The following is a 26,620-nucleotide window of genomic DNA, read 5'->3' as shown; positions in this document are numbered from 1 at the left end:
GGCTTTTATAAGAGTTTCCTTGGTCATAGTGTTTGATCACAGCAATAACTAACAGTAACATTTTAGTACCCAAACTAAGACAGAAGTTGGTACCAGGGACTGGGGTATTGCTGTGATAGGCCTGACCATATTTTTGTTTGGGGGAATGTGGATTTGGGGCCTTGGGATTTGGAAAGCAGTGGAATGCTTTAAGTAGTACTTAATAGACCATTCTAATACGAATTTGGAAGACATTGGTACTGAGGGCAATTTGAACTGTAGGAGCCTGGTTCTAGGATTCAAAAAAAAAAAAAAAAGAAGTAATTTTGGTATGTTGCCTGGAGATGATTCTTATGATTTGATGAAGAATGCGGATGTTTTTTGGCCTTTTCTGAAGAGTTTGTCCAAGGCTAAGGTAAAGAGATTCATATTAATTGCATTAACAAAGGAAGTCTCAGAAAAGCCCAGCATAGACTTCATCCTCTGATTTACTCTAAAGAAGAGCATTTTGATTAAACTTAATCAGGTTTAGAAAGGAAAAATACAAAATATATGTTTCAAGTAATAAAAGGGTGCCAAGAAGTACAATGTATCTCTAGCTGCATATGTATGAGAAGATGGCCTAGTTGGCCATCAGTGGAAAGAGAGGCCCATTGGACTTGCAGACTTTATATACCTCAGTACAGGGGAATTCCAGGGCCAAGAAGTGGGAGTGGGTGGGTAGGGGAGTGGGAGCGGAGGGCATGGGGGACTTTTGGGATAGCATTGGAAATGTAAATGAAGAAAATACCTAATTAAAAATAAATAAATAAATAAAATGGAAAAAAAAGAACTACAATGTAGCTAAATCCTGTGTTAGAGGAGATTAGGGAGTGGTGACTTTGGGGCAATAAGCTAAGCTTATTGTTTATATGTTTATCATTGAACAAGGAAAAGTTGTTTGGTTATTGTTTTCATTTGGACTTTTAATCTGGAATGACCTACAATTCAGAAATGCAGGAGACAGTTTTTTGATCCAATATTGAGGAATAGTGACCATGAAAAGCTTAAGTCCAGGCATGGTAAGTAGTACAACCTTTAAACCCAGGAGACAGAGGCAAGCAGATCTCTGAGTTCAAGGCCAGCCTGGTATAGAGCAAGTCCTAAGTAGAGAAAAGATTACATTCAAGTGTGGTGATGCATGCCTTAAATCTCAGCATTCAAGAGACAGAGCCATGCAGATCTCTGAGTTCATGGTCATGTAGAGAGCAAATTTCAGGACAGCCAAGCTTCGTCCATAAAGGAATTGAAAAACATTAAGCTGGTGATGATGTAGTAGAACAAGAGGGACATGTTCAGCCCAAACAAGCAGCAGAACTCAGCAGCTTCAGCCCTGTGGCTCTGGCCTTAGAGTCAAGAACAGAAAGGACTACTGGGAGAATTGTTGCTGGTTAGCTGGAACTAAGACATTAACAGTGATTAAGAAGAGACCATAATCACTGAGGTGAAATCTTCTGGGAAGTGTTCTCTGAGAGCCTCTGTTTCAGAGATAGACAAGGTTATGTCTCATGCTGCAGCTGGACTTGGTAATATGTAAGAATCACCCAGGTGGTGCTGGTTTTAAAGGCATGAAGGGGTCATAGAGACCAGCTGAAGCTTGGTACTGTGAAAGGCCAGAAAAGGCCACTACTGAAGATGCAGCCTCAAATGCAATTGATGGCCCAGGACTGAAGGGTCATGCAAAGAAGTTGAGGCTTGGCATCATAGAGAAAGCCTATGAGAGGCTGTTGGTGGAGCCTAGTTGCAGTACAAGACCCCAGTGTTTTGGATATGCCAGTGCCATGGAATGGCATGGTTACCAAGAACAACAGCAGCAGTGGAGTGGAATTGAGCAGAACCTAGAGTGCTACAGAAGGCAGAGCTGGAGAAATGATGCAAGCCCTTTAAAGGAGCCTAGAAGATCATGTGTGGATCCCAGATATTGGATCAAGAGAGTGAAAAGTTGAAGTTGCTATAAATATCCTAAGATGTTAGAGATACCAGAGATGTGGGATACCTGCTGAGGAAAGCTGCTAACAGTGATTGGAAACAGCCCAAAAGATAGATAGTTGTTGCAGTCAACAAAGATGAAAGGAATTGGAGATATGAAGAGCACTTTTACATACATCAGACATGGAGATGCAGAGTTTGGAGTTTGCCCAGATGATTTTTGGTCCTGCTTTGGTACAGTATTTCCTCTCTATGACATTTGGAATAGTAATGTATATCCTGTGATATTGGAGTTTTGTGATCTGCTTTTTTATTTTGATTTTATAGAGGATTACAGTTAAGTGATTGGATGAATCTCAGAAGAGACTTTGAACTTTGGACTTTTATCAATGTTGAGACTGCTATAGACTATGGGGAGTTTGGAAGTTGGACTCAATGTATTTTATATTATGCTATGGCTAGGTTGGCCTTCATAGACTCATGTGCCTGAACAAGCCTATGAGGGCCAGGGAGTAGATTGTGGTGGTTTGAATATGCTTGGCCCAGAAAGTAGCACTATCAGAAAGTGTGGCCTTGGAGAAAATGTGTCACTGTGGAGATTGGCTGTGAGACCCTCCTCCTGGCTGACTAGAAGTCAGTCTTTTCCTGGCTACCTTTGAATCAAGATATAGAACTTTAGGCTCCTCAAGCCCCACATCTGCCTAGATGCTGCCGTGCTTCCTGCAGTGATATCAATGCACTAATCCTGTCAAACTGTGAGCCAGCCCTAATTAAATGTTTGCCTTTATAAGTGTTGCCTTGGTCATGGGGTCACTTCACAGCAATAAAACCCTAAGTAAGACAGTAGTCCTTTTTCAGCATTACTTTGTCATAAAGGTTAAGCATTTTCCAGTTCCCAGTTATTTTCTACTCTGTTTCTGCTCTTATGATTTTTACTATTCTTGAACATGATAGGTAGCTGCTCTGTATAGAGACAGCTAGGTCTAACCAGAGAGAGTTAGGTAGGTGGTAGCCCCTGGGTGCCGACACCTGGCCTTACTTGGGTACCTGTCATATATGATAAGTAGAATGGGTTCAATCATTTGGAATGGGTACTTTGGGTTTCTTCATGTTGCTAATGGAAATGTATCCTAGAAATATTTTCTAGTCTTTTTTTTTCTGAGTATTTCTTTTTAGTTTAAAATTGCAATTGCATTCACTATGTGGAACCCAGAGAGGAAGCCAGGAAACTTGCTTGTAAACTTCAAATGCTTACATGAAACATTGTAATGTTGACATTAATTTCCCCCACAGATTAAATAAAATAAAATTTACACAAGTGTTTTGATTTCAGGAATTATGTCTTCTCTAAGTATATGCTTATTTGTAAAATATTATTACTTTTAGAAATAACCTCTAACATTGACTTATGTACTATAATATTAGGAGCCACACCATGAGATGTTTCCAGAAGATTGGGAAAATAAAGCAAACGACTTTCAGAGGATGCTTATTATCCGTTGCTTGAGGCCAGACAAGGCAAGTGTGGGCTTTGTTGAGCAGCTCTCATCCCATCCTGTCTCTGCACAGCTCAGACAAACTCCATTTCTTCATAGACTCAGGGTGGATGGAGGAATCTACAGAAGTAACCCAATGTCCTTCTAATGGATCTCCTAACTGTGTCTGCATCTGGGTTAATAGCTAATAGAATGTATTTTTGGTGATATGCTTTTATGATTACTCTTTATGATTTTTGGTTCCTCTCTGTCAAAGACTTCTCGCTTTGCCTGCTATAATCTCATTTTCATTTTATTTTATTACTTTGGTGAAACTAGTCAATGGCATTAACGTCAAGTTTATATATTAGAATATCTAGAATGTCTTCTCTAAATGTGCATCTATATTTATACACACCACACCACAGCATTTAGTAAATATGTGGAATATTTTAAAGCTTTAGTCACTGTTGAATAGAAGGCAATGTTAGTAATGTTATTTTAACTTCTTTAAATAATAAATATACAGCCAGCAAAGCAGTAGACATGTCCTTTCAATACTTATTAGTGTCCTCATTTGTATTACAGTCTATAGAAAATGAATTTGCCTACGTTTGTTGACCTATATCCTCAGAGATGCCAGTATAATGTGATCAGGGGGTTATTGGGGAACTATCATAACTGCCATTGTTACAAACAAATTAAAGTTTCACATAATTACTTCAAAACTCACAGTATCTACAACTTGAATTTGTTTTCAAAGGAATTGCTTACATTCCAACTCCTCCCCTTATGAAAGCAGAATTTAAATGGTGAAAGTAATATATAATAGACTTTTTTATAGATGTCAGGGATAATCTGAGGTAGAGGTATCCCTTTGTCAGAGCTCTCAGTTGCTTTCCAAGCTTCAGCATAGAAATTTGTCCACATGTTTAAGCTTTTAGTCAGAATACAGTCCAGCCTTTATTAGATTTATCTTTATATAAAACAATTGTAGAGTAATATATTTAAGTTTTTTTTTTTTGGTTTTTCGAGACAGGGTTTCTCTGTATAGCCCTGGCTGTCCTGGAACTCACTTTGTAGACCAGGCTGGCCTCGAACTCAGAAATCCACCTGCCTCTGCCTCCCCAGTGCTGGGATTAAAGGCGTGCGCCACCACGCCCGGCTTAAGTTTTTTAAATAGAGAAAGTAGCCCACAAAGTATCTATGGCCTATGAAAGTCACAGTTCTGCCCTGGCCTCTGTTGCTGAGGTAAATGAACACTGGTTTGATGTTTGTGAATCAAATGCACCCTTTGAGAACATTGAAAAGAATGGCTTTTCATAGAAGCTTCAGATGTTCACTTTCTATTTTAAGGTGGAGAAAATGAAATGCTCACAAGGTTTTGTGGGCCTTTATCTTAGCTGTGACAACTTCATCTGCATATATCCTTCCGCAGGTTTATATTTTTGAAACTTGACATTTTAATCTGAAAATATGTTAAACTATTAAATAGATCAAATATAACTTTTCATATTCCTTATGTTTTTGAAGGTGGGAGTTACATAGGCTGAGGTGTTTTCATGTGTCGGGGTCTATTTTTCTGTTGACTGATGTTATTCTGTTTGTTTTGAAACCACAATTAATCTTCTGCTTCATACTGACCTGTCCCATCCAACAACGTTCCCTACAGTGTTTTCCAATCTATTCCTATGTTCCCCTTTTTAGAATAGAAAAATTACAAAATGATGTTTAGCAATATTTCAATTTTTCTTCTCCTTTAATTGTATCTAAAGTGATGATGATGGGTACAGGCCTGCCTTGGCTAGTTGATATTATGTAGCTGCCAAGCGAGGTTTTCCAAGACACTTCTCCCATCAAACCTGTACATGCCTGTGTTGATCTTTAAGTGCCGTAAGACTTGATCATTGTCCACCCCTGAAGAGTGCCTGGATCACACATGACTGCAGATTTTACAGATGCTCATATGTGTTAAGCCACAATCATTTATAACTACAGATATTTTCCATTTATCCTAAATGAAGAAATTAATTGGTCACAATTTTATGCCACCATACCCATGTATGTTTTCAATATAAAAATAATTATTAGAATGCCAATATATTATCCAGAAACTTCATGCTCTTTACACTTAAGTGTTTCCAGGTACTCCAAGTTTTAGTGGTGAATTAATTATTTTGGAAGCTATATGCTATATGGTGATATATGCCTACTCTGCCTTTAAAAAGGTGGTTTCCCAGAGTAGAATGGTATTAGCCTAGGGAGGAGAACAGCACTATAAGAGACCAACATTTGAGATTCTAGTATATACATTTTATTTCTTCACTGTCTCTAGGTTATAAGAATATATATATATATATACAAGGAAAATTAACAAAATTCTTTTGGGGGATTTTTGAGAGGTGGGTCTCCTTTCCATTTCCTCTTGAAAACCTACCCTAACACTTGAATGCACTGGAATGGTTAGAACATCAGTTCTCAACCTGTGGATTGTGACTCCTTGAAGTGGGGTGTCAAATGAATCTTTCACAAGGGCAACATATCCGTTTTGCTGTATATCAGATATTTATATTATAATTCACAACAGTAGCAAAGTTACAGTTATAAAGTAACAATGAAATAATCTTATGGTTGGGGGTCACCACGACATGAGAAATTGTATTAAAGGGTCGCAGCACTAGGAAGGTTGAGAACCACTGAGTCAGAAATTGGAGGTTGCCAGGCTTTCCAGTGCTATTGTTTAGAGAAATTGGAAAGATTCTTGCTAAGTCACCAGTAGGAAAATGAGATGGGCTCATAGTTTCCCTTAAAATGTAATAGTTATAGTATCTTACTGATGGAAGAAACATGTGGAGTGGAAAGTACTAAGGTATGCAATGTTCAGAGTCATTTGTAAAATAAAGAGCTTCTGGCCACAGTTCTATCATTCTGAACTGTAAACAAAGTACAAATCCATCAGCTCTCAATAAGAAACTTGTCAGATTCAAGTTAATAAGCGTCTCTGAGCTCAGATAAATGTTGTGGGAATTTGCACTGATCAGAAAAGCATGCATAGGAGAAAACACAGGCTTTTCTCCTGCCTTTGAGAAGATGGCTGCCATAATGAGTCTGAAATCTTTGCTACTGACAGATCTCATTTTACAAACCTAATGCTGGAACCATCAGATTGCTAGTGCAGAGGAGTTTATCATCTGGTGAGCCTGATTGCTGGCACAGTCTGCCTTTACCTTGGGAGTTCTAGTCTCCTATTGGGAAGCAAGCAAGTTTTGCTCTTTTATAGTCTGAAAAGTGAAATTGTGGAATCTATCTTCTCTTCTCTTCAGGACAGATGCTCATATATTCCTAACTGGACCGTCCAGTGCTAACAGACAGCCATGTTTACCTGTGCAGGTAAACCAGCAGGTCCCTCTTTCAAAAACTGGGCCATTCCTATCACAAACTAGCTTTTAGGAAACTTCAAGTCTCTGAATCTGTCATTTTGTTTGCAAGACTATAATTTTGTGATGAGGTTAAAGCTAACTTGGGGAGGAAAGGTGCTGTTGAATAAGTGTTGTGTTTTGCTGTTGTTTTAATCTGATGAGGGAAGAAAGTCCCTTTGTGCAAAGAATGGTAATGAGAAAGAAAATGATGAGGTCTAGGGTAGGAAATTAAGATATTTTTAATATTTCTGCAGTGAGTTAGCCATTTGTGATTATTCAAAGGAACTGAAGCATGAAGAAATTATCTAGACATTAATTGAGCGTGTGTACATGTGTGCATGTATACACATATGAATGTATGTATATGTGTTCGAGTGTGTGTGAATTCATCCTTTGATGGTTTGTTGTTGTCTAGAATTTCTGGAATTTGACTATAAAATTTTAATCTTGAGACTTTGTATTAACTCATTCCATAGATGCTAAAAGAAAAAAGAAATCTAGTTCTGACCAGCAAGATGATTCAGTGGGTAAAGGTACCTCCTTAAGCCTAGTGACTTGAGTTAGAGCCCCCTGAACCCACAAGGGAGGAGTGTAGTCCAGCGAGCTGACCTTTAACTTCCACTCTCTCTGTAGTCATGTCCACTCACTGCCTTGCAACACACACCAAATAAACCAACAAACACACAAATATATAAATAAAAGTCTAACTTGAATCTGGATATTTCTCCATTGGTTCAGCATTCCTAGCCACACACATGTGCAGGAGAATACATGTGCCTGACTTTAAAGAGCATTATGATATGGTGATGGTTTTATTCACAAATCTTGTTCAAATAGATGTTGCAGAGAACTTATAACTGGTGTTTGGAGGCACTTGTAACTGGTTCCAGAGGATACTATCATTTTTAGATACTAGGCACTTGTAAATTGCTCCTGCAGCTGAAGAATGTTCCAGGCATGTGGAATTGCTACCCTGGGCTGGGGGTGGGGAGTGTGATATATTTGTACAGTCCCATCCTATATTGACAGCCATTCTGCTGATGACTGTGAGGTCCTCACGAGCTCTTTCCATTACTCCTTCCTCTGAGGTAGCTGTGTTCTGTCCTATAGCTGGCATGTTGGACTCACACATTCCTTCTATGCTAACTAAGCTCTTACGGAGATGCCCACAGCATTCTGTGTGGCAGGACTGATTAGTTCGTGAGAACAAGATAAAGAAACAGAGAGCTACTATTTGTGACTTCAAATTTTGAGCAGAAATATGTGTTTCAGAGCAGGGTTAAAAGTGCGTTTGGTAGATACTTCTTAAGACATAAGCTGAAGTTAGGTAATTAAATAGATTATATGTATGATGTTAGTCATATGAACATCTGTGCCTGTAACTTGTTATCAAAGGGAATGTGACTTTCAAAAACTGCAAGTGTATGTGAAATAAAAATATGAATCTTTACAGAAGCTGTGTTAATGGAGGCTTTGAAGGAGTCTATTGGCATTTCAGTACTGCAGTGTGGAAGTCCTTATTCTGCTTGGTATTCTTATATTCAAAGGAGATAATTGAATATTTAGCAGAGTAAGTCAAGCAAAACAAATTTTAAAAAATGCCCTCAGGGGATCTGGTGCTGTATTAGCCCAATGTTGGGACTTGCCACATTCAGTTTCAAGTGTATGCATGCAGTTCTTATAAAGGCAAAGGGGAGACATTGTTCTTGATCCTATGCCCAAGCTTGACATCAAATACAGGATTTATCTCCTTCATTGGTGTGACATAAATCTGAAGAATATTGTCATAAATTTAACCCAGCATAAAATTTGCTTTTACTTACCTAGAGAAATGATTTGGTAGCTTTGTTCTCACCTGTTGAAAAAAATCATCTCAAGTGAGCATCACAAACGAATCTCTGCACAAAGACAGAGGAAGACCTGTCAGGAAATGAGTACACTGGTATCTGTTGAAATGTTTGCCTCGTTTTTCCTTCTTCAGATCTAAGCTTTGTAATGATGCCTTTCTTTTCCAATGTTTTATTAAGAGGGAACCATCAGCACTGACAAAGTGCAAGCAAGAAGATGGAGTGTTTATAGTTGAAGGGAGCGTCTGTAGTTTGTTGAGATTGGAACAAGAATCATGTCATGCATCCTGTTTAGGTCACACCTGGGTCACAATTAACTGGCATGACAACCGAGAAGTGCCAGGTGTAGCTTCTCACTGGAGAACAGGGGATGGAACAGACAAGGCTGACTGTGTCCTTACTATCAACACATATCCACTCCTGCAGAGACCCCAAGCCATAGAGTTTGCCTTTTTCAAACAGGCCCCAAGAAAATTGTCCTGATAGACAATCTGCCAATACAGAGTGGCTTGTTTCTTAGTAAATAGCTTGTGATTTTTTTTTTTTTACAGAGCTCTGCTTCCCACAAACCTTGATGGGAATATAATCAGTGATTTAATACCAAAAGGCCTCAACCCTACATCAAGAACTGCAGACAAATAACAATCATAAGAGTGGGAGAAATGGTCTTTGAATTTGGTGTCTCCTACAAGTCATCACTTATTATTAGAATCATCTGTAATTGTTTTTCTGAAGGCATTCATGGACAGAATAACACCCTAGAACTCCCACTGTTTGCACCTAATCTATACAGGGGAGTCCAGTTCACTTTATTTTGAGACAGGGTCTTGTGATGCAGTGCAGCTCGACCGTGAACTGGTTAATTGGTAGACTCTGCAGTGCTGAGGTCACATGCATATGCTAGCACACCCACTGACGGTTTTATTTTAAAACTCCTGGAAGTTGTAACTATTTTGACTATTTTTTTTTTTTTTTAGTTTTTCGAGACAGGGTTTCTCTGTGTAGCCCTGGCTGTCCTGGCACTCACTTTGTAGACCAGGCTGGCCTCGAACTCAGAAATCCGCCTGCCTCTGCCTCCCGAGTAGTGGGATTAAAGGCGTGCGCCACCACGCCCGGCGCTTGACTATTCTTTCAAATATTCTTGTCCCTTTTAGGTTATTCCGATGCTGCAGGAATTCATAATCAAGAAATTGGGGCGCCCTTTCATTGAGCCACCCCCCTTTGACTTGGCCAAGGCATTTGGGGACAGTAACTGTTGTGCACCATTGATCTTTGTGCTCTCCCCTGGAGCAGATCCCATGAATGCTCTTCTGAAATTCGCTGATGACCAGGTACTTCACAGCAGATTACATTATCTGACACTGTCACGTTCCTTTATGATAATTAATTTTTGCTCTAACTAATGTCTTAAAAGATGAGAGAAAGCTAAAACTTGTCACTCAGCCACAGGAAGGGCTTGGAATTCTGAAACATGACAGAGTCCCAAGAAAATGATACTCATTGGCAGCACTTACATTAAAGTGGCTCCTTACATAACTTGTGAAAGTAAAATTGGGTATCTCTAGTTGCGGTGGCATGTGCCATTAGGATTTGCTGAAGGAGGAAGAGGCAGGGGGATCATGAGTTTGAGACCAACCTGTACTAAAATTGGGAGTTGAGGAACATTTCCTCTTTCAACATTTGCAGCATTTACGCCAGTACGTGGACTTGGTTGATTTAGTTCAGGCAATAGCTCCAGGGTGAAGCTTCTAGTCACACCCCTCTTCCTAGTCTCTAAAGGACGGCAGCGCTCTTTGACTCTCAGAGCAGCTATACATTATACCCTCACTGCCAGGAGAGTATGCTCAATCGTCTATACTTGTAAGAGAATTTAAAACACATTCAAATTAATTTGCTGTNAGTGTTCTTATGCCACACTGTCTAGAAGAAGAAAGTAATGAACAGGTTTTTGGATGGTTCTGAGTTGATGTTCCTCATTTTGGTATAATCTAAACAATTTCTGGCACTTTCTAAAACTGACAGGAACATTTGCATGGAGGTTATGACCTAAAATGAACTTTGGTGGATTGAGGTCATGGCCTACAGTAAACTTTGGTGGTAAATGTTATTAATTTTTTTCTCTTTGAAATTATACAGAAGACTTTAAAGTAAATCTCCATTTCATAGCGAGGGATATTAAAGCAAAGAGAGGATAGCTTCCTGAAAGCTACATGACTTTAAAATTAAAGAAGTTTTTATTGGGTCACTTGGCACTTGAATAGCCTGGATATTGTATGAGTACTGACTGTCTGATACAGCGTTCTGATTGCTTCAGAAGTGTTGAGATACGGATGCCATGATTAAAGATAGATGTACTTTATGTAGCATGACCATTCATTTGTAACGTCATCTCAGTTGGACTGTAGAGGATTGACTGAGTATTATAAAATGGAAGCAGACCACTAGTTGGGGCAGGGATATTGGAAATGAGATAAGAAATGTAGTGGCATAGCTGGAATGGAGGTAGCTCCAAGTGTCTATTATGCATGGGGCTTATCTCTACAAATCAACATTGCTTTGACATCCTTTTGATCTCTGTTTCCTCTGTGTGTCTCTTTGGTGTTAGGCAATGTTGCCATTCTCCTGCCCTGTCTGTCATCCTTCTGCATTTTCTCCAGTTTCTACCTCTACATTTTTTCCCCACCAAGTTGTCTTTTTTTTTTTCTCACAGAGTTACTGACTGTACTAGTTTGAATATGCTTAGCCCAAGGACTATTTGGAGGTACAGCCTTGTTGAAGTAGGTGTGGCCTTGTTAGAGGAGGTGTGTCCCTATGAGTGTGGGCTTAAGACCCTCAATCCTAGACGCCTAGAAGCCAGTCTTCTTCTAGCAGCCTTCAGATGAAGCTGTAGAACTCTCAGCCCCTCCTGCACCATGCCTGCCTGAATGCTGCCATGCTCCCACCTTGATGATAATAGACTTATTAACCTTTTAATCTGTAAGCCAGGCCCAATTAAATGTCCTTATAAGAACTGCCTTGGTCATGGTGTCTGTTCACAGCAGTAAAATCCTAAAACAATGAGTATAGCAATGAGCAGTTGGAGGGGGACCAAGACCCATTCTTCCACTGCCTCTGTCACTGGGGCCTCTTTTAGGAATCTGGGGACAACTACCCTAAAATGAGGAGATCAAAAAGCCACAGGTGAGCTGCGGACACATCCCCACAGCATTGCTGAAGGAAGTTGTTGATTGGCAGTCAGTGGTTAAAGTTTTTGTTCTTCTAATTTTATGAGTATCTAAAGTAACTGACACATTTGCTCAAGGTGACTGGGCAAGTTCATCTTCCAGCTCATGTTTTCCTTCTTAGCTTCATGTTTTCAGGGTTGCTTTAATTTTCGCCTTTATTAGAAAGGCTTCTTAATATTTTTTTATTTTCTATATCTTATGTCAACAGCCAAAGAGCCTTCAGAATTTTCCTCTTATCACGGTGATCATTTCTATACTATTTCATCTAAGTTTTGATTAGCACGTGTTTAGGTTATGTCTGTTTGGACCAATGTATGATGCTAAAATCACATATTTGTTGTTCTTGTACACAGGGATATGGGGGCTCAAAACTTAGCTCTCTATCTCTGGGCCAAGGCCAAGGGCCCATCGCTATGAAGATGTTAGAGAAAGCTGTCAAGGATGGGACCTGGGTTGTTCTTCAAAACTGTCACCTTGCCACCTCTTGGATGCCAACTCTTGAGAAAGTTTGTGACTGCTTGTGGACGTTGTACATCGTGGTGCGCACTAGGCTCCGCACCACGATGTACAACGTCCACAAGCAGAGCTGGATCACTATAAACATGGGTTCATATTAAACACTTTACCTAAAAAAAAAAAAAAAAAAAAAAAAACAGGCAGACACACAGTCAGGCTACAGCTGATACCCCTTCACCCCATGGAGTGCTTATTTCAGAATGTCTGTGTCTCAGAGGAACAGGCCTCAGTAGCTATTCCTGGGCCTTAATATCGCAGTGCTAATTCAGGGCTCTCTGACCTCTAGGGTTCACTATAGAGGTAGTAGTGATAAATACTGAGGCTTCAGGATACACTAGCTCTTGCCCTTTAAAACACCCTTCTCTCTTAAACAAATAATTCCAGCTTGGAGTAATATTGATTTGTCTTCACTGGCAGCTTAACTCCCAAATCTGGCTGCAGCAAGAGGAGAGGGTTAGTCTTAATCTAGCTGTGGGTAAATAATTATTTTTGAAATATTTAAAAACATCTGTGCAGGCATGAACCCATTAAGAAGAGTTTAGTCTTTGAGCCAACTCTGAACTACATAGCACTTGTGTAAGCTGTACAATTATGTGAATTAATTTTGTCAGTGGAGTGACAACATTCTGGGCCTTCTCAGTGAAGTGTGGTGACTCAGCAATGAATGTTGGGCTTCTGCTTAAGTTGCAACAATTCCATCTCTGTTTAGAGATGTTTCTTTCCCTTTCCAGACAGTTTGTTCCTAACAGACATGGAGATGATTCCTTGAGTCTTACTCACGCTTGTTTGTGATTTATTTTCTCACAGGAGTTAAGCCCAGAATCAACACACCCTGATTTCCGAATCTGGCTGACGAGTTACCCATCTCCAAATTTCCCTGTGTCGGTCCTGCAGAATGGAGTAAAAATGACCAACGAAGCACCGAAAGGATTACGGGCAAATATCATCCGATCATACCTCATGGACCCGATCTCTGACCCTGAATTCTTTGACAGCTGCAAAAAGCCTGTTAGTGATGGCTAAGTCCTGTCACCCCAGCCCTGTAAAGCAATTCAAGTTGGCCCCTAGTGATCAGGGATGTGTGCATAGAGTAAAACTACAAATTAAATAGGCCCCCTGCTCTGCAGCACAGTTGGTTTTCATTACTGATTATTGACTGTGCTGAAGTCAATTTTATTAATATTTTATTTTAATTTTACCACCAGCCCCAATCCTGCTCAGCTGAGATATTATGGAATATCATTAATAATGTAGGCTTCTGTTGAGAGAGTCAGCTGTAAGTCATTCCCAGCGCAAATCTGCAAGGCTGGAGAACCTGTTCCAGGATATGAACTGAGCCCTTTGCTATCTGGGAACATCCCTCTAAATTAAAACATAAAAACATTTCCTCCATATAACCATAATGAGAGCCAAAATGGTTTTCCTCCTCGATTGATGGGACTCATAAGGGTCTTTTCTGGAGCCACCAGGCAAGCAGGGAAAACACCCACTGTTTTCATGATTAGAAATCTGTCTGAGTGTCTGTGACCTAAAATTGTTTCATGGTGTTTTGCTGTAATTAAAAATGGGAGGGTTCTTTAATGTGCAGGGTTATGAACCTTGATAAGTTTTGCCATTTGAAAGCTCATAGTCGTGATGTCTGAACATTACTTAAGTGCACAACATGATAAAGCACTAAAGTACTTCCATTAAGCAAAAATTTGCCCATGTGTGTGCGCGCACACACACACACACAAAGAAAAAAAGAAAGAAATACACATATATACATTCAAAACCAAGTCAACCTTGTCCTGAACTTCCAGGACCTGTGTGTATGGCTGGCTTTTGTACTGATAAAGCTTGGTGAAAGCTGGTGATTCTGAGTTATCATACGGAGTTATCTCTCCATATGGTAGACTGAACAGAGCCCCGTTGTAAGTGTAACCTACCATGTCTTTCTTTTAAATTAAAGGGTCTCTCCCATAGTAATAACATTTTAGAGTTAGAGGTGTTTATGAAACAGTTCCAACCCAAGATAAAAATCTTATTAAATTCCATAACACTTTACAACTTTACATTTTATTTGAGAATGAAAGTAAATGTAAACTTTACATTTACTTTTTATTTGAGAATGATTTTTATAGTTATAGGAAAATTGAAAATATAAAAATAGTATAAGGAACAATCTATGTCCTTCTTAATATTCACCTGCTATTAATTTTTATACCAGTTGGTTTGTTGTTTTGTGTTCCTCTCTATGTACCCAAATACAATAATATCTGTGCATATACGCATTAGTCTCTCTGTGTCTCTGCGTTTCTTTGTCTTTGTGTCTATGTCTCTCTCTCTCTCTCTTTCCCTGTATCTCCTCCCTCTGTGTGTGTGTGTATGTGTGTGTGTGTGTGTGTGTGTTCTCAGTCATCTCTTGGCAGCTATAGAGGCTTCATTATAGTCTAGAGCTTTCCTCAGATACTCAAACACATAGATGCTTCAGCCTCATATAAAATGTTATGGCATTTGCCTATAACTTAGATATATCCTCCTATATGCTAATTTAAATAATGTATATGTCACTTCTATCATATAATGTTAATAGTATATGAATATTTGTCAGTTTTCTTGTGCAAAGAGTAAGAAATCTATATTCAACACCAGCACAATCAGAAAAATTCAATCTAAGGTTGATTAAAATCATGAATGTAGAACAAGCAAAAGACACAAGGCTTTACTGTGTGTGTGTGTGTGTGTGTGTGTGTGTGTGTGTGTGTGTAACACCAGTCGAAAGCAAACTAGATCTATCATGACCCCTTATCCTTGAATACTTTCGGAAATTTTTATTCCTTTGACATAGAGACATGACGTTGATACCTACAAAGTTCATACTTGCAAGCCATGTAGTGAAGTTACCCAAAACTCCCAGAATGTTTAAACTTTTGTTTTAGGTCACNTTCATAGGTATTTTGAGGTACATGGGACCTGTAGGTCCCACGTTAGATGTATTTATGTATGTTTTATGAATAGGGACATTGACTTACCTTGGTATTGTTCTTACTCATTGTAAATGTAACTGTCACTCTCTCATGTGGTTCAGTGTTGTCAGCTACTAGCATCATTTCGTCATCTGTGTGAGAATTGGTGTAAGGTTCAGGGTCATGCTTATTTCTTATGTCTGTTTTACCTTCTTCATGCTGTTTATGCTTCATCCATGTGGTGCTGGAGCCCAAACCCAGGCCTAGGCAGGCTTGGCAAGGGTTGTGCCTCTGAGCTTGCTTCCAGGAGTCTGCTTTCTTTAACTTGAAGCATTTCCTCAGCCCTTCTTGCCTACAACACTGTCCTTTCTGAAGAATGTACTTCATGATACTGTTTTTTGTTTTTTTGTTTTTTGTTTTTCACTTAAAAACCATTTTATTGAAACGCAGCCATGCCCGCTGGTTTATACACATAAACGTGACAGTTACATCAGTGGTTCCCAACCTTCCTAGTGCTGCAACCTTTTAGTACAGTTCTTCATGTAGTGACCCCAAACATAAATTTATTTTTGTTGCTATTTCATAACTGTAATTTTGCTACTGCTCTGAACCATACTATAAAAATATCTATGTTTTTCAGTGGACCATCAGGTTGAGAACTGCTGGGCTAGACCATCCACAAAGCCTAAAATTTAGTGAGAGTTAGAATTTAAACATTGGCCAGATACCACTCTTGGTGAAAATGCAGACAGAAACATTTTAAAGTGAGATTCACTGTACTTTTTAACTCTTTATTAAGAAGAAACCTATGTCAGCACTGCTATGTAAACAATGACAAAGATCAAGGGAAACACAACAGGGAGCGTGGAGACAGTAATATACCCTGTCCTTTATATAATCAATGTATGATAGTTAAAGAGAGTCTAATATTATTAAGCAAACATTTTTGCATACACGGCCTTCTCTTTATCTTTCTGTGCCTTTATCGTTTGTTTGACTTTAAGCAATTCTGCCTGGATAGCTTTATCTCCTGGGGCTATCTCCTGTGCCTTCTTAAGATCAGCCAATGCTTGATCATATTCTTTCAATCCTTGCCATCCTTGTGCTTTTCGGTACAGTGCTTTAGTATTTGAAGGGTCCATTTCAAGAGCCTCTAAGCAANTGTCAATTGCCCCCTGCCAATTTGACATCTTCAGCTTACAAGCACCAATATTCAGCACACAACTTAAGGCTATAGGCTGCTTGTGGACGTTGTACATCGTGGTGCGCACTAGGCTCCGCACCACGATGTACAACGTCCACAAGCAGATCATGCTTATAATGAAATTTTCATCTTCAAATTTTTCACCATAAATACTTTCGCCACCTGTCCCATTCTGATTTGAAAAGTCTCCACCATGAATCATAAATTTCTTAATAATTCGGTGGAAAGGGCATCCTTTAAAATGGAGAGGCTTCCCGGTCGTGGACCCAGTTCCTTTTTCTCCTGTACACAATGCACGAAAATTTTCTGCAGTTTTGGGAAAAATATCTGCAAACAATTCTAAAACAATTCGTCCAACTCGCTCCCCACCGATGTCCACGTCAAAGAAGACTCTCGGGTTCTTGGAGTTGGAGGGCTTGGCTGCCGGGGATGCGTGAGACATCTTCACTGCAGGTGCTGGGAAGCGGGACACGGGCACCTCGTGCGCGATACCGGAGCACACTCTACTGCCCCTCTACGTTATCATGATACTGTTTTAACATGGGATTTTCCTCATTCAGAATCTGTGTGACATTTTCCTAACAGTTGGATTCAGGGTTTCAGGTTTTTCTTTCTTTCTTTCTTTCTTTCTTTCTTTCTTTCTTTCTTTCTTTCTTTCTTTTTTTATTTATTCTTAGCCAAATTTTTAAGTAGGTGATGCTGTGTCTCAATGGATAAACAAATTTTGATTATCTAAAAAGGCACTGATTAATTTCTCCACTGCTTAATAATTGGTTTTTCTCTTTCACATTGGGGAGGAAAGGTGTTCCAACTTCCATTCATATTTATAGTATCAACTGAGCATTCTCACCTCGTTGAGTTGGTCCTTAAGTGGTTATTCCCCAGTTTCAGCACTTGGAACTTTCAACGCTTGGCACTTACTCCTCTAAGCAGTGGTTCCTTCCGATATGGGTATGGACATAGGGTTTACTGATCCCCCTCCCCCCTTCAATGATTTGCAATTCATTGATCAAAAATTTTATAATCACATTATTCCAATTTAGTCAAAAGATCTCCATTAAATTGTTTTCTATGTGTAGTTAAAAGATCTCCTTTAACCTGCTTTCTGTGTGTATTTCAGCTTTAGGAATTCTATGTTGTTAGCAGCTCTCACTTTCTAATGTAAGATAATCCAGACTCATCATGGAATCTTCATGATTCTGTCATAGAGCCAGACATTTTTCCAAAGAGCTATGCTTCTTCTGAGTGGTTAATGGTATTGGAGAACACAATGGATATTAGATGACTTCCTTGGTACTTAAATATAGACACAGCCAGAAATAGTGGTGCACACCTTGAATCCCAGCACTGTGTAAAGGGATTACAGCATGCAGATCTTTGTGAGTTTGAGGTCAGCCTGGTTTGTGTATTGAGTTCTAGGACAGACAGGGCTAAATGGAGAGAACCTATGGAAAAGCAAAAAACAACAACAACAAAAGTTAAAGAAAGAAAATCCATAGGCATGCAAACATGCAAGTATACGTGCATGTCCTACAGGCACTCTAGGCATGAAGCATGCCAGAATTTTCAGTTTCACTGCATCTTCCGCATTCATTCTTGTCTGTCTTCACTTCATGTTTGTCTTTTCTTTTACATTAAGACATCTGGATTCCAACAATTAACTATTGACTTAATCAATGGTTCAATATATGCAAAATAATTCAGAATAATACTGGCATGTTTAGTCAATGTCTTTCTCATTTCTTTTTTGGTTGATTTTATATCTCCCTGTTTTCTATTTTCTTTTTCAATTTTATTCTGTGAAAGGACCTTATGCTCTGAGATAAAATTTAGTCCTTTCTGTGATGTTTCTGGGTTTTGTTAAATAATAAAATATCCTATAGTTACTTCCAGTTGCAAGAAGATCTTGAGTCAGAAATTGGGAGGTATGACACAATATGTTAATTACTACATTGTTGTTATTACAAATGCAGGCTTTGGATTCTCCACACTCTCACCCAGTGTCCCTGGCTGGCGGGTGGCATCCTATCAGGGGAAGAGAATGAGCTGCCATCCTCCTCCTCATGACCTGTGACACAGCTCGAAGCTGTTGGTACCATTCACTTCAGAGTGGTTTTGAAACAGGAAGGGGCAGATATTCCTGATCTTAGCTGGGAATTTTTTGATCTGGGCATGGGTTTGAGGTAATACTGCCCCTCACCCCCTACCCACCACACTTCTGATCTAGTCTGTTTCACGCTCTCCAGTGCACTCTTCAGACTGGCTCTGACTGGGAGGCTTCCTCAATCCATGATACATGTTGTCTTTACCAGCATCCCTTCCTCCTCTGGATTCCCACTAGGTTGGCCCACTGCTTGGCTGAGTACCTGGTCTTTCCCTCTGATCTTATAACCTCTGCTCTTTTTTCACATCTGAGTTTTGCATTTTCCCACAGTTTTCAGCTGTTATTAGTGTCAACTCTGATGGCCCATTGGATCTCTTCCTAGCGAGGATGACTGCCTCCCCATGCCCTTCACCAGGGAGAAGGGGAGCAAGCTGACTTCTAACATAGCAGTTTCGATGTCTGAAGAAGTCATTCTGCAGTCCTACCTCAAGCTCTGCTGTTAGCATTCTGTATTGTTGAAGTTAGGGACCTGCCAATTTAGGTCATATTATCTCCTTTGAAATTCCTCCACAGTAGTCTGGGACTATACATAGAGTTCATAATTCTTGTGTTGCGTTGCTTCAGTTAGAATTTCCCCCTCCCCCCAAAAAAATACCTGTAAAATTTAAATTAGATGGACTTGCTCTGTTTCCTACAAACGTAGTATACACAGCCATGTGGTCCAATTGGACTTGAGGGTGATTGACCAGATTTTTGCCCGAAACACCTGTGGAAAAACATTTGTGTATTAGGTGGGGTTTTTTTGAAGGGGGAGGAAGCAGAGAAAAGAGCCTCATATAATTTATAAGCAAAGGAATATAACTATACTAATTCAAAAACATTGCAAATTTGATGCAATGTTCACAGAAAAATAATGTCATGGGACAATTTCTTCTCATTACAGGAGGAATTCAAGAAATTGCTTTATGGCCTCTGTTTCTTTCATGCTTTGGTACAAGAGAGACGAAAATTTGGACCCCTGGGGTGGAATATTCCTTACGAATTCAATGAGACAGATCTAAGAATCAGTGTGCAGCAACTCCACATGTTCCTGGACCAGTATGAGGTACCACAGACATCACAGCAAGGGCCTCACCTGTTATGCTCTTTGTCACGTTTAAGTGTTGGTGCAGTGAGCAGGGACTTATGGCTAATTCTGTTCTTATGGAATAAATTGCAAGGCAGTTCCCAGTAGCCTATTAAATAGTACTTTATTATAACAGGAAATTATAACTGCTTTAGGAGCTAGTTAGGATGTCAGTTTGTCTCTTAGAAGCCTGTGTTTTAACATGTATTTTGGCACATAGCCACCTGAGGAGGTTTAAACAGTAATGATGTTATATTTATTATGAAAATAGTATAAATCAGCTGGGTTAGGAAGTGGGGTGGGGCATAAACATTACCAGTTTTCTCTTCTGGAGAGTGAATTCATTTTTTGAGAAGTGGAATCTTTAATTTTGAGCCTGGAAACAAACTATCTAAAACTATTTTAAAAGACAACTAGATCCTGGAAGGAGTCCCGAGAGCCCAATTTCACCCGTGCTTTCTTCATTCTGAGGCTGATTCTCTCTGGGGCTTGTATTGCTTGGTTTCCATTTTGAGAAATGGAAATATATTTCTCTATATAGCCCTGGCTGGCCTGGAACTCACAGAAATTCTTCTGCCTCAGAATACTGAAATTGAGGGCATGCATCACCACCCCAATGTTGTTTTGTTTTTTTCTTTTCTTTTCTTTTCCCATGAGGCACCATTTGACTTCCTTACCCAGGCTAGCCTTGAACTTACTCTGTAGGTCAGGCAGGCCTTGAACTTGAGATGTTCCACCCCAACCTCTAGGGTAATTTGCACAATACCTCTTCCCCTTTCTTCCCTCCCTCCCAGCCTTTCCCCTCTCTTCCATTCTACTGGAATCACCCTTACTCTCCATCTTTCTCTGTCTTGCCTTCCCACTCTCTTGGGAATATCACACATTGAGCATGATTGCATGTCCTCTTTACTCTTTGCCAACTGGGTACAACAAGTTTGAAACTTGGAAAAACTGTTCTGTAAATCACTGCAAGTGCCTGGGAGAGTAGGGAGCTCTACCTCTTCCCACCCGGGAAAGTAAGTTGTCAAAATTTTGGCAGAATCTTATTCAAATTCAGTTGGATATCTTTAATTAAATATATCACTGGAATATCAAACTTGCAACTTAGGCTTCTATGTCCATAAAAGCAAACAAGGAACTAATAAAGATGGAGAGTTCAAGTGGAAGAAACATTCAAATGAATCATGAGTGGGATACATTGTTTCCTCATAGTCTGACCTCTGGAAAAGAACTAATAATAAAGCCAAAATAGATGCCAGAGGGGGAGGTATCTGAGCTATGATAATTATAGAAAACCAGGGAGGAATATTGGTAGTTAGCAATTTGAATATCTGGAGGATATATTTTACCTTAAAATATAATCTATGATGAGGAGTTAATAAAAATACATTCATGTATGCAAGTTTGGTTTATTACTTAAAATATTAAATTCTTTGTATCAACAGGCTACAGAAAATTTAAAACACAAGATCCTATCAGTAGTTACAGAAAAAAAAATTTGACAAAATCCCATATTTATTAGTGATAAAAATACTCTCAGTAAAGTAGGCGTCAAGAGGCACTTGGTCACCATGAAAAGGAATGTTCTCTTAGTCAGTATTCCATTGCTATAGAAAGACACAGTGACCAGGGCAATTCTTATATAAGAAAACATTTAATTGGGGGCTTGCTTACAGTTTCAGAGGCTTAGTCCATTGTCATCATGATAGAGAGCATGGATGGTGCTGGAGCAGAAGCTGAGAGCTACATCCTGATCTACAGGCCAAGACACACACACACACACACACTTGGAAAACAGCTCTGATAAGTAGGAAGTATGATGAAATTACACTGTCATGAGGCAACAAAGGCCTGGAGTCACCAAAAGCCCGAGTGCCTGTAGCATCCTCCCAGATAGACAGTAGCAAATCTGCTCCCAGCATTGGCTTGAAGTTGTGCTACAACTCTTCTGATTTTAGTCCCCGTATTACAGCCACGGAAAAGTAATCTAGGAGACCAGGCAAGCAACTCTAAGAATTGAACCTCAGTAGGGAACATGGCAGAGGTGTAATACCTCTGGAAGAGAAAGGAGTGAGATGATTTAGATATTAAACAGAACAAATGTTGATGAAATATGCACAACTAAGACCCTCAATAGTAGTTTTAAAATGTTACAAATTCAAATTATATGCTTGTTCATTAAACAAGTCACAGCAGAATAACAGGAGTTTTGGTCTGAGCATTGGCTGAGAGGAAGCTAAATAAAATAAGAGAAAGACCATAGGGACATCAGCAATAATTAGCAGGAAGATATATAAAAGGAGGTGATGCAGTTGCCAACTTTGAGGAAGATGTTTAGTTTAACAGTGGTAGCCAAATGGGGACACTTTTCCATGCCCTGTGCTACTAGTATCTCACTGCAGTTCTCAATTTTAGGAACTTCCTTACGATGCTCTCCGCTACATGACTGGGGAATGTAATTATGGAGGCCGGGTGACCGACGACTGGGACCGGCGCACATTGCGCAGCATTCTCAATAAATTCTTCTGCACAGAATTAGTTGAAAATCCACAATACAAATTTGACTCTAGTGGCATCTATTTCATTCCTCCCTCTGGTGAGGTAAGTAAAGTCCCCTTTATTTTTTTTAATATTTTTTATTACGTATTTTCCTCAATTACATTTCCAATGCTATCCCAAAAGTCCCCCATACCCTCCCCCCAACTTCCCTACCCACCCATTCCCATTTTTTTTGGCCCTGCCGTTCCCCTGTACTGGGGCATATAAAGTTTGTGTGTCCAATGGGCCTCTCTTTCCAGTGATGGCCGACTAGGCCATCTTTTGATACATATGCAGCTAGAGTCAAGAGCTCCGGGGTACTGGTTAGTTCAGAATGTTGTTCCACCTATAGGGTTGCAGATCCCTTTAGCTCCTTGGGTACTTTCTCTAGCTCCTCCATTGGGAGCCCTGTGATCCATCCAATAGTTGACTGTGAGCATCCACTTATGTGTTTGCTAGGCCCCGGCATAGTCTCACAAGAGACAGCTATATCTGGGACCTTTCAGCAAAATCTTGCTAGTGTATGCAATGGTGTCAGCGTTTGGAAGCTGATTATATGGTGGATCCCTGTCCCCTTTAAAAGCAGAAAAACATGACACTCCTAGGAACTGACAACATGGTTTTTAATGGTGATTTCCCATGCTTTTCTAAGCTGTAGATGAATAGACCTTACACAGAGAGTTAGAGAGCAAAGGGAACTAGAGTTTCCTACTCACTGTGATGGGAGATAATTTTCTTGATGACCTGAGATGTTATCACTGTGAGCTTGGTGTTTGCATAAAAATACCTTGTTACAATTAGAATGAGTATGCACAGGATGGGGATCATAAAATGTTAGAAGTAATAATTAACATTCATATCACAGTTATTTTTAGTTAGTCCTAAGTAATCTCACAGCAGCATCCAATTAACATTGTATCATTCTCTACAAACAAGGAGGCAGATCCACTAAGGTTGATGGGCCTGACAAAGGCTGCCAAAGCAGAAGACAGAGAAGCAGTGTGGCACAAGGCCTGATTTCTTTTGCTTTTCCTTCCAGCCCCACATACTGCCTTCAGAATAATACACATGGTTGCTTTCAAAGGCTTTCCATTGTACATCAGTCATTTCCCATTTGATTTCCAGAGTCAAATAACATGTATTAAGGATGAACATGAGACTGCATGCACAAGACTCATGCAAAATAACTTGATAATTCAAACCCATCATCTAGGGCTGATGCTGGGGTAACAAGACCAATAATGAGTTGTTTGGGTGTTAAAAAACAAACAAAAAAGTGAAGGGACATGTATGTGACATGACCTACATCATAAAATTATTAGTGTGTGATTATATAAGAATCAGTGAAAACATTTTTTAAGAGTAAGTTCTTTATTTTAAGATTTATTCATTTTTATGTGTATGAGTGTTTTGCTTATATATGTAAGTCTTCGTGTGTGTGCAATACTAAAAGTGGCCAGAAGAGTACATTGGATCCCCTGAAACTGGGTCCTGGGAACTGAACCCTGGTCCTCTGCAAGAGCAACACATGCTCTTAACTATTGGACCACCTTTTCAGATTCAGTAAATATAAATTTTGATACATGTTCATACAAATATATATTAATGATTGGTGTCTCAGGATAACAAACTTTAGATAACCTTTATTTCTAAATTTAGGTCTATTTTCCATGATGAGAGTAAACTGGAATAAACAGAAAAGATTATTTTAGCTATGATAAACTTAGAATAGTCATCAGGAAGATAAGTGTAGAAGGTACACCTAGGTTCTTAGCACTGAGGGGGCTAAAAGCTAAGAGTACAAGGTGCACACATTTAGTCCCAGCACTGTGGAGCCAGAGGCAGGCAGATCTCTGAGTTTGAATCCAGCCAGGTCTTCAGAGCGAGTTTCAGGACACCAGGGCTACACAGAGAAAACCTGTCTTAAAAACAAAACAAATATAAAACACACACACAAAAAAAACAAAAACAAAAAAAACAAGAAACAAAAAACAAACAAAAACCCAAGCATCAACAACAAAAAGGAACCTACCACCCTAACAAAAAACAAAAACAAAAACCTAAAACACACACAGGCACACCTCAGCAAACGCACCAAAAAAAAAATCACCAAAAACATGTAATACAAAATTTGTCCAGCAATACAGAAATGTTGGGGTGTCTTGGAGAGTGATAGAACCTTTCTGAGCTCTCTGTAAGCTTGTCATGGGGGACCAGTGCCCTGGAGAACTGGCAGCCACCAAAACTGCTGTGAGTCAGTGATTTTCCAGGTCTTGTCTTTCAAATTTGGAGAATGAGATCCACACAGGGCCTACAAGGGGCGTTCTAGAGAGGTTGGTTGGTTGGTTGGTTGGTTGGTTGGTTGGTTGGTTGGTTTTTATAGCCTTATAGATGGGGGTTTCATAGAGATTGTAGATGGTGAGAGAGGAGAGANGGGGAGGAGACAAAGGATGGAGCAGAGTAGAGGACCTGGGAATACCGACCAATGAGCTTTTAGCTGGGGACTTATGCAAACTAGGTAAAATGTCCTTGGATAGTAAATAAAGATGAATCATAAAATAAACAAATGCTGTTAAATCAGTAGGAGTCTAGAAAATAAAACAGGCAAAATTCTGCACAGAGCCTCCCCANATTGCTTCTCAGGTATCTTTAAAATAATGGTTTCTACCTAAGAGAAAGGAAAGAAAGAAAGAAGACATATACTGGTTTGGAGGCAAGGCTTAGGCTTGCAAGCAAAACAAAATGGAATNCCTTTAAGTACTTAAAGAACTTATGTAGAAATGGAGTTGAGCCGGACAGTGGAGGCGCATGCCTTTAATCCCAGCACTTGGGAGGCAGAGGCAGGTGGATTTCTGAGTTCGAGGCCAGCCTGGTCTACAGAGTGAGTTCCAGGACAGTCAGTGCTATACAGAGAAACCCTGTCTCGAAAAACAAAACAAAAAAAAAAAGAAATGGAGTTGAAGCTTAGGAAAGGAAGTGAGCTGTTGAGTCCTGGTGCTTCCTGGGGGTTTAGTCAGCTCCCACACAGCCTCTAGGTACTTTCTGGGGGTCTAGTCAACTCTAGGCAAAGCTGCTCAGTTCTAAGCACAAGGAAATGGAGGCAGAACTGTGTTCTGGAGTTCTGGCTTCAGCAAAGAAGTCCTCAGAACAAACTTCATCTCTGTCCACCGGATGATCAGTTTCTATCTCCCGCTGTCATCTTCCTCCATATTACCTATATTCCTAGACATCTCTTTCCTTGTTAAAAATATTATAATAGTTAGACATTAAACTTTCCTCTCTAAATTTACCCATGGTTGTTTAATCATTGTCCCTGCTGAAAGGAAGGGAAAGCATGCAGTTTTCAGTCTCGTAGGCTCATCCACTCTACCACTGAAGACTGAAAAGCATTGTATCCAAGCCAAGCTCAACCTCACAGTTGTGTCTAACCTTCCAACTTCTTCCACTCATCTTTGCAGCACAAAAGCTACATCGAATACACAAAGACTCTGCCACTGATCCCAGCACCAGAAATCTTTGGGATGAATGCCAACGCTGACATCACTAAGGACCAGTCAGAGACACAGCTGCTGTTTGATAACATTCTCCTTACCCAGGTGTGTATGGTATGAGGCTTGTATGGCTCCTGAGCCAAGCCAGCATAGATGTGTCTGCCCCACCATCCAGCAGAGGCTTCTTCAAAACTGCCAGAGTGAAGAAGCTCACAAAGCAAAAGAAAGAAAATCCACATAATCCCTTAATTACAGACTCAGCACAGAGAGTGTGGGCTTTGGCCATTTTCTTTTCATCAGTCTTGTTTTGGAACAAAAGCATCTCTTTGAGTCTCTTGCTTCTTGGGATTCCATTTTGTTTTGCTTCCATGCCTAAGCCTTGCCCACAAAACAGCATATGTTCTTTCTTTCCTTTCTTTTAGGTGGAAACCATCTTTTTTTTAAAAAAAAGATTTATTTATTTTATGTATGGGAGTACACTGTCATTCTCTTTAATTGGATCCCATTACAGATGGTTGTGAGCCATCATGTGGTAGCTGAGAATTGAACTCTGCACCTCTGGAAGAGCAGTCAATGGTCTTAACTGCTGAGCCATCTCTCTAGTCTGAAACCATCATTTTAAAGATACCTGAGAAGTAGTCTGGGGAGGATCTGTGCAGAATTTTACCTGTTTTATTTTCTAGGTTCCTGCTGATTTAACAGCATTTGTTTATTTTACGATTCATCTTTATTTACTGTCCAAGGACATTTTACCTACTTTGCATAAAAAGTTCCCTTTTCA

The 26,620-nt window shown here is 39.7% G+C and overlaps 1 protein-coding gene across 1 annotated transcript in view; it reads left to right on the top strand.

Annotated features, from left to right (window-relative positions):
* The window catches only part of LOC110295232 (dynein heavy chain 7, axonemal-like), a 151,034-nt gene extending 125,075 nt beyond the window's left edge, over positions 1 to 25,959 (top strand). Inside the window, exons 23-29 of the mRNA XM_029475280.1 lie at positions 3,373 to 3,465; positions 9,843 to 10,019; positions 12,266 to 12,425; positions 13,234 to 13,436; positions 19,628 to 19,789; positions 22,226 to 22,411; positions 25,807 to 25,959. Of these exons, the coding sequence (XP_029331140.1) occupies positions 3,373 to 3,465; positions 9,843 to 10,019; positions 12,266 to 12,425; positions 13,234 to 13,436; positions 19,628 to 19,789; positions 22,226 to 22,411; positions 25,807 to 25,959 (1,134 nt within the window). The remainder of the gene's footprint in view (positions 1 to 3,372; positions 3,466 to 9,842; positions 10,020 to 12,265; positions 12,426 to 13,233; positions 13,437 to 19,627; positions 19,790 to 22,225; positions 22,412 to 25,806) is intronic.
* The last annotated feature ends 661 nt before the right edge of the window (positions 25,960 to 26,620 follow it).

This window comes from Mus caroli, chromosome 1, assembly GCF_900094665.2.
Source record: "Mus caroli chromosome 1, CAROLI_EIJ_v1.1, whole genome shotgun sequence".
Lineage (NCBI taxonomy): Eukaryota > Metazoa > Chordata > Mammalia > Rodentia > Muridae > Mus > Mus caroli.
Note: the sequence above shows the minus strand (reverse complement) of the source record. Positions and strands in the feature narration are given on the sequence as shown.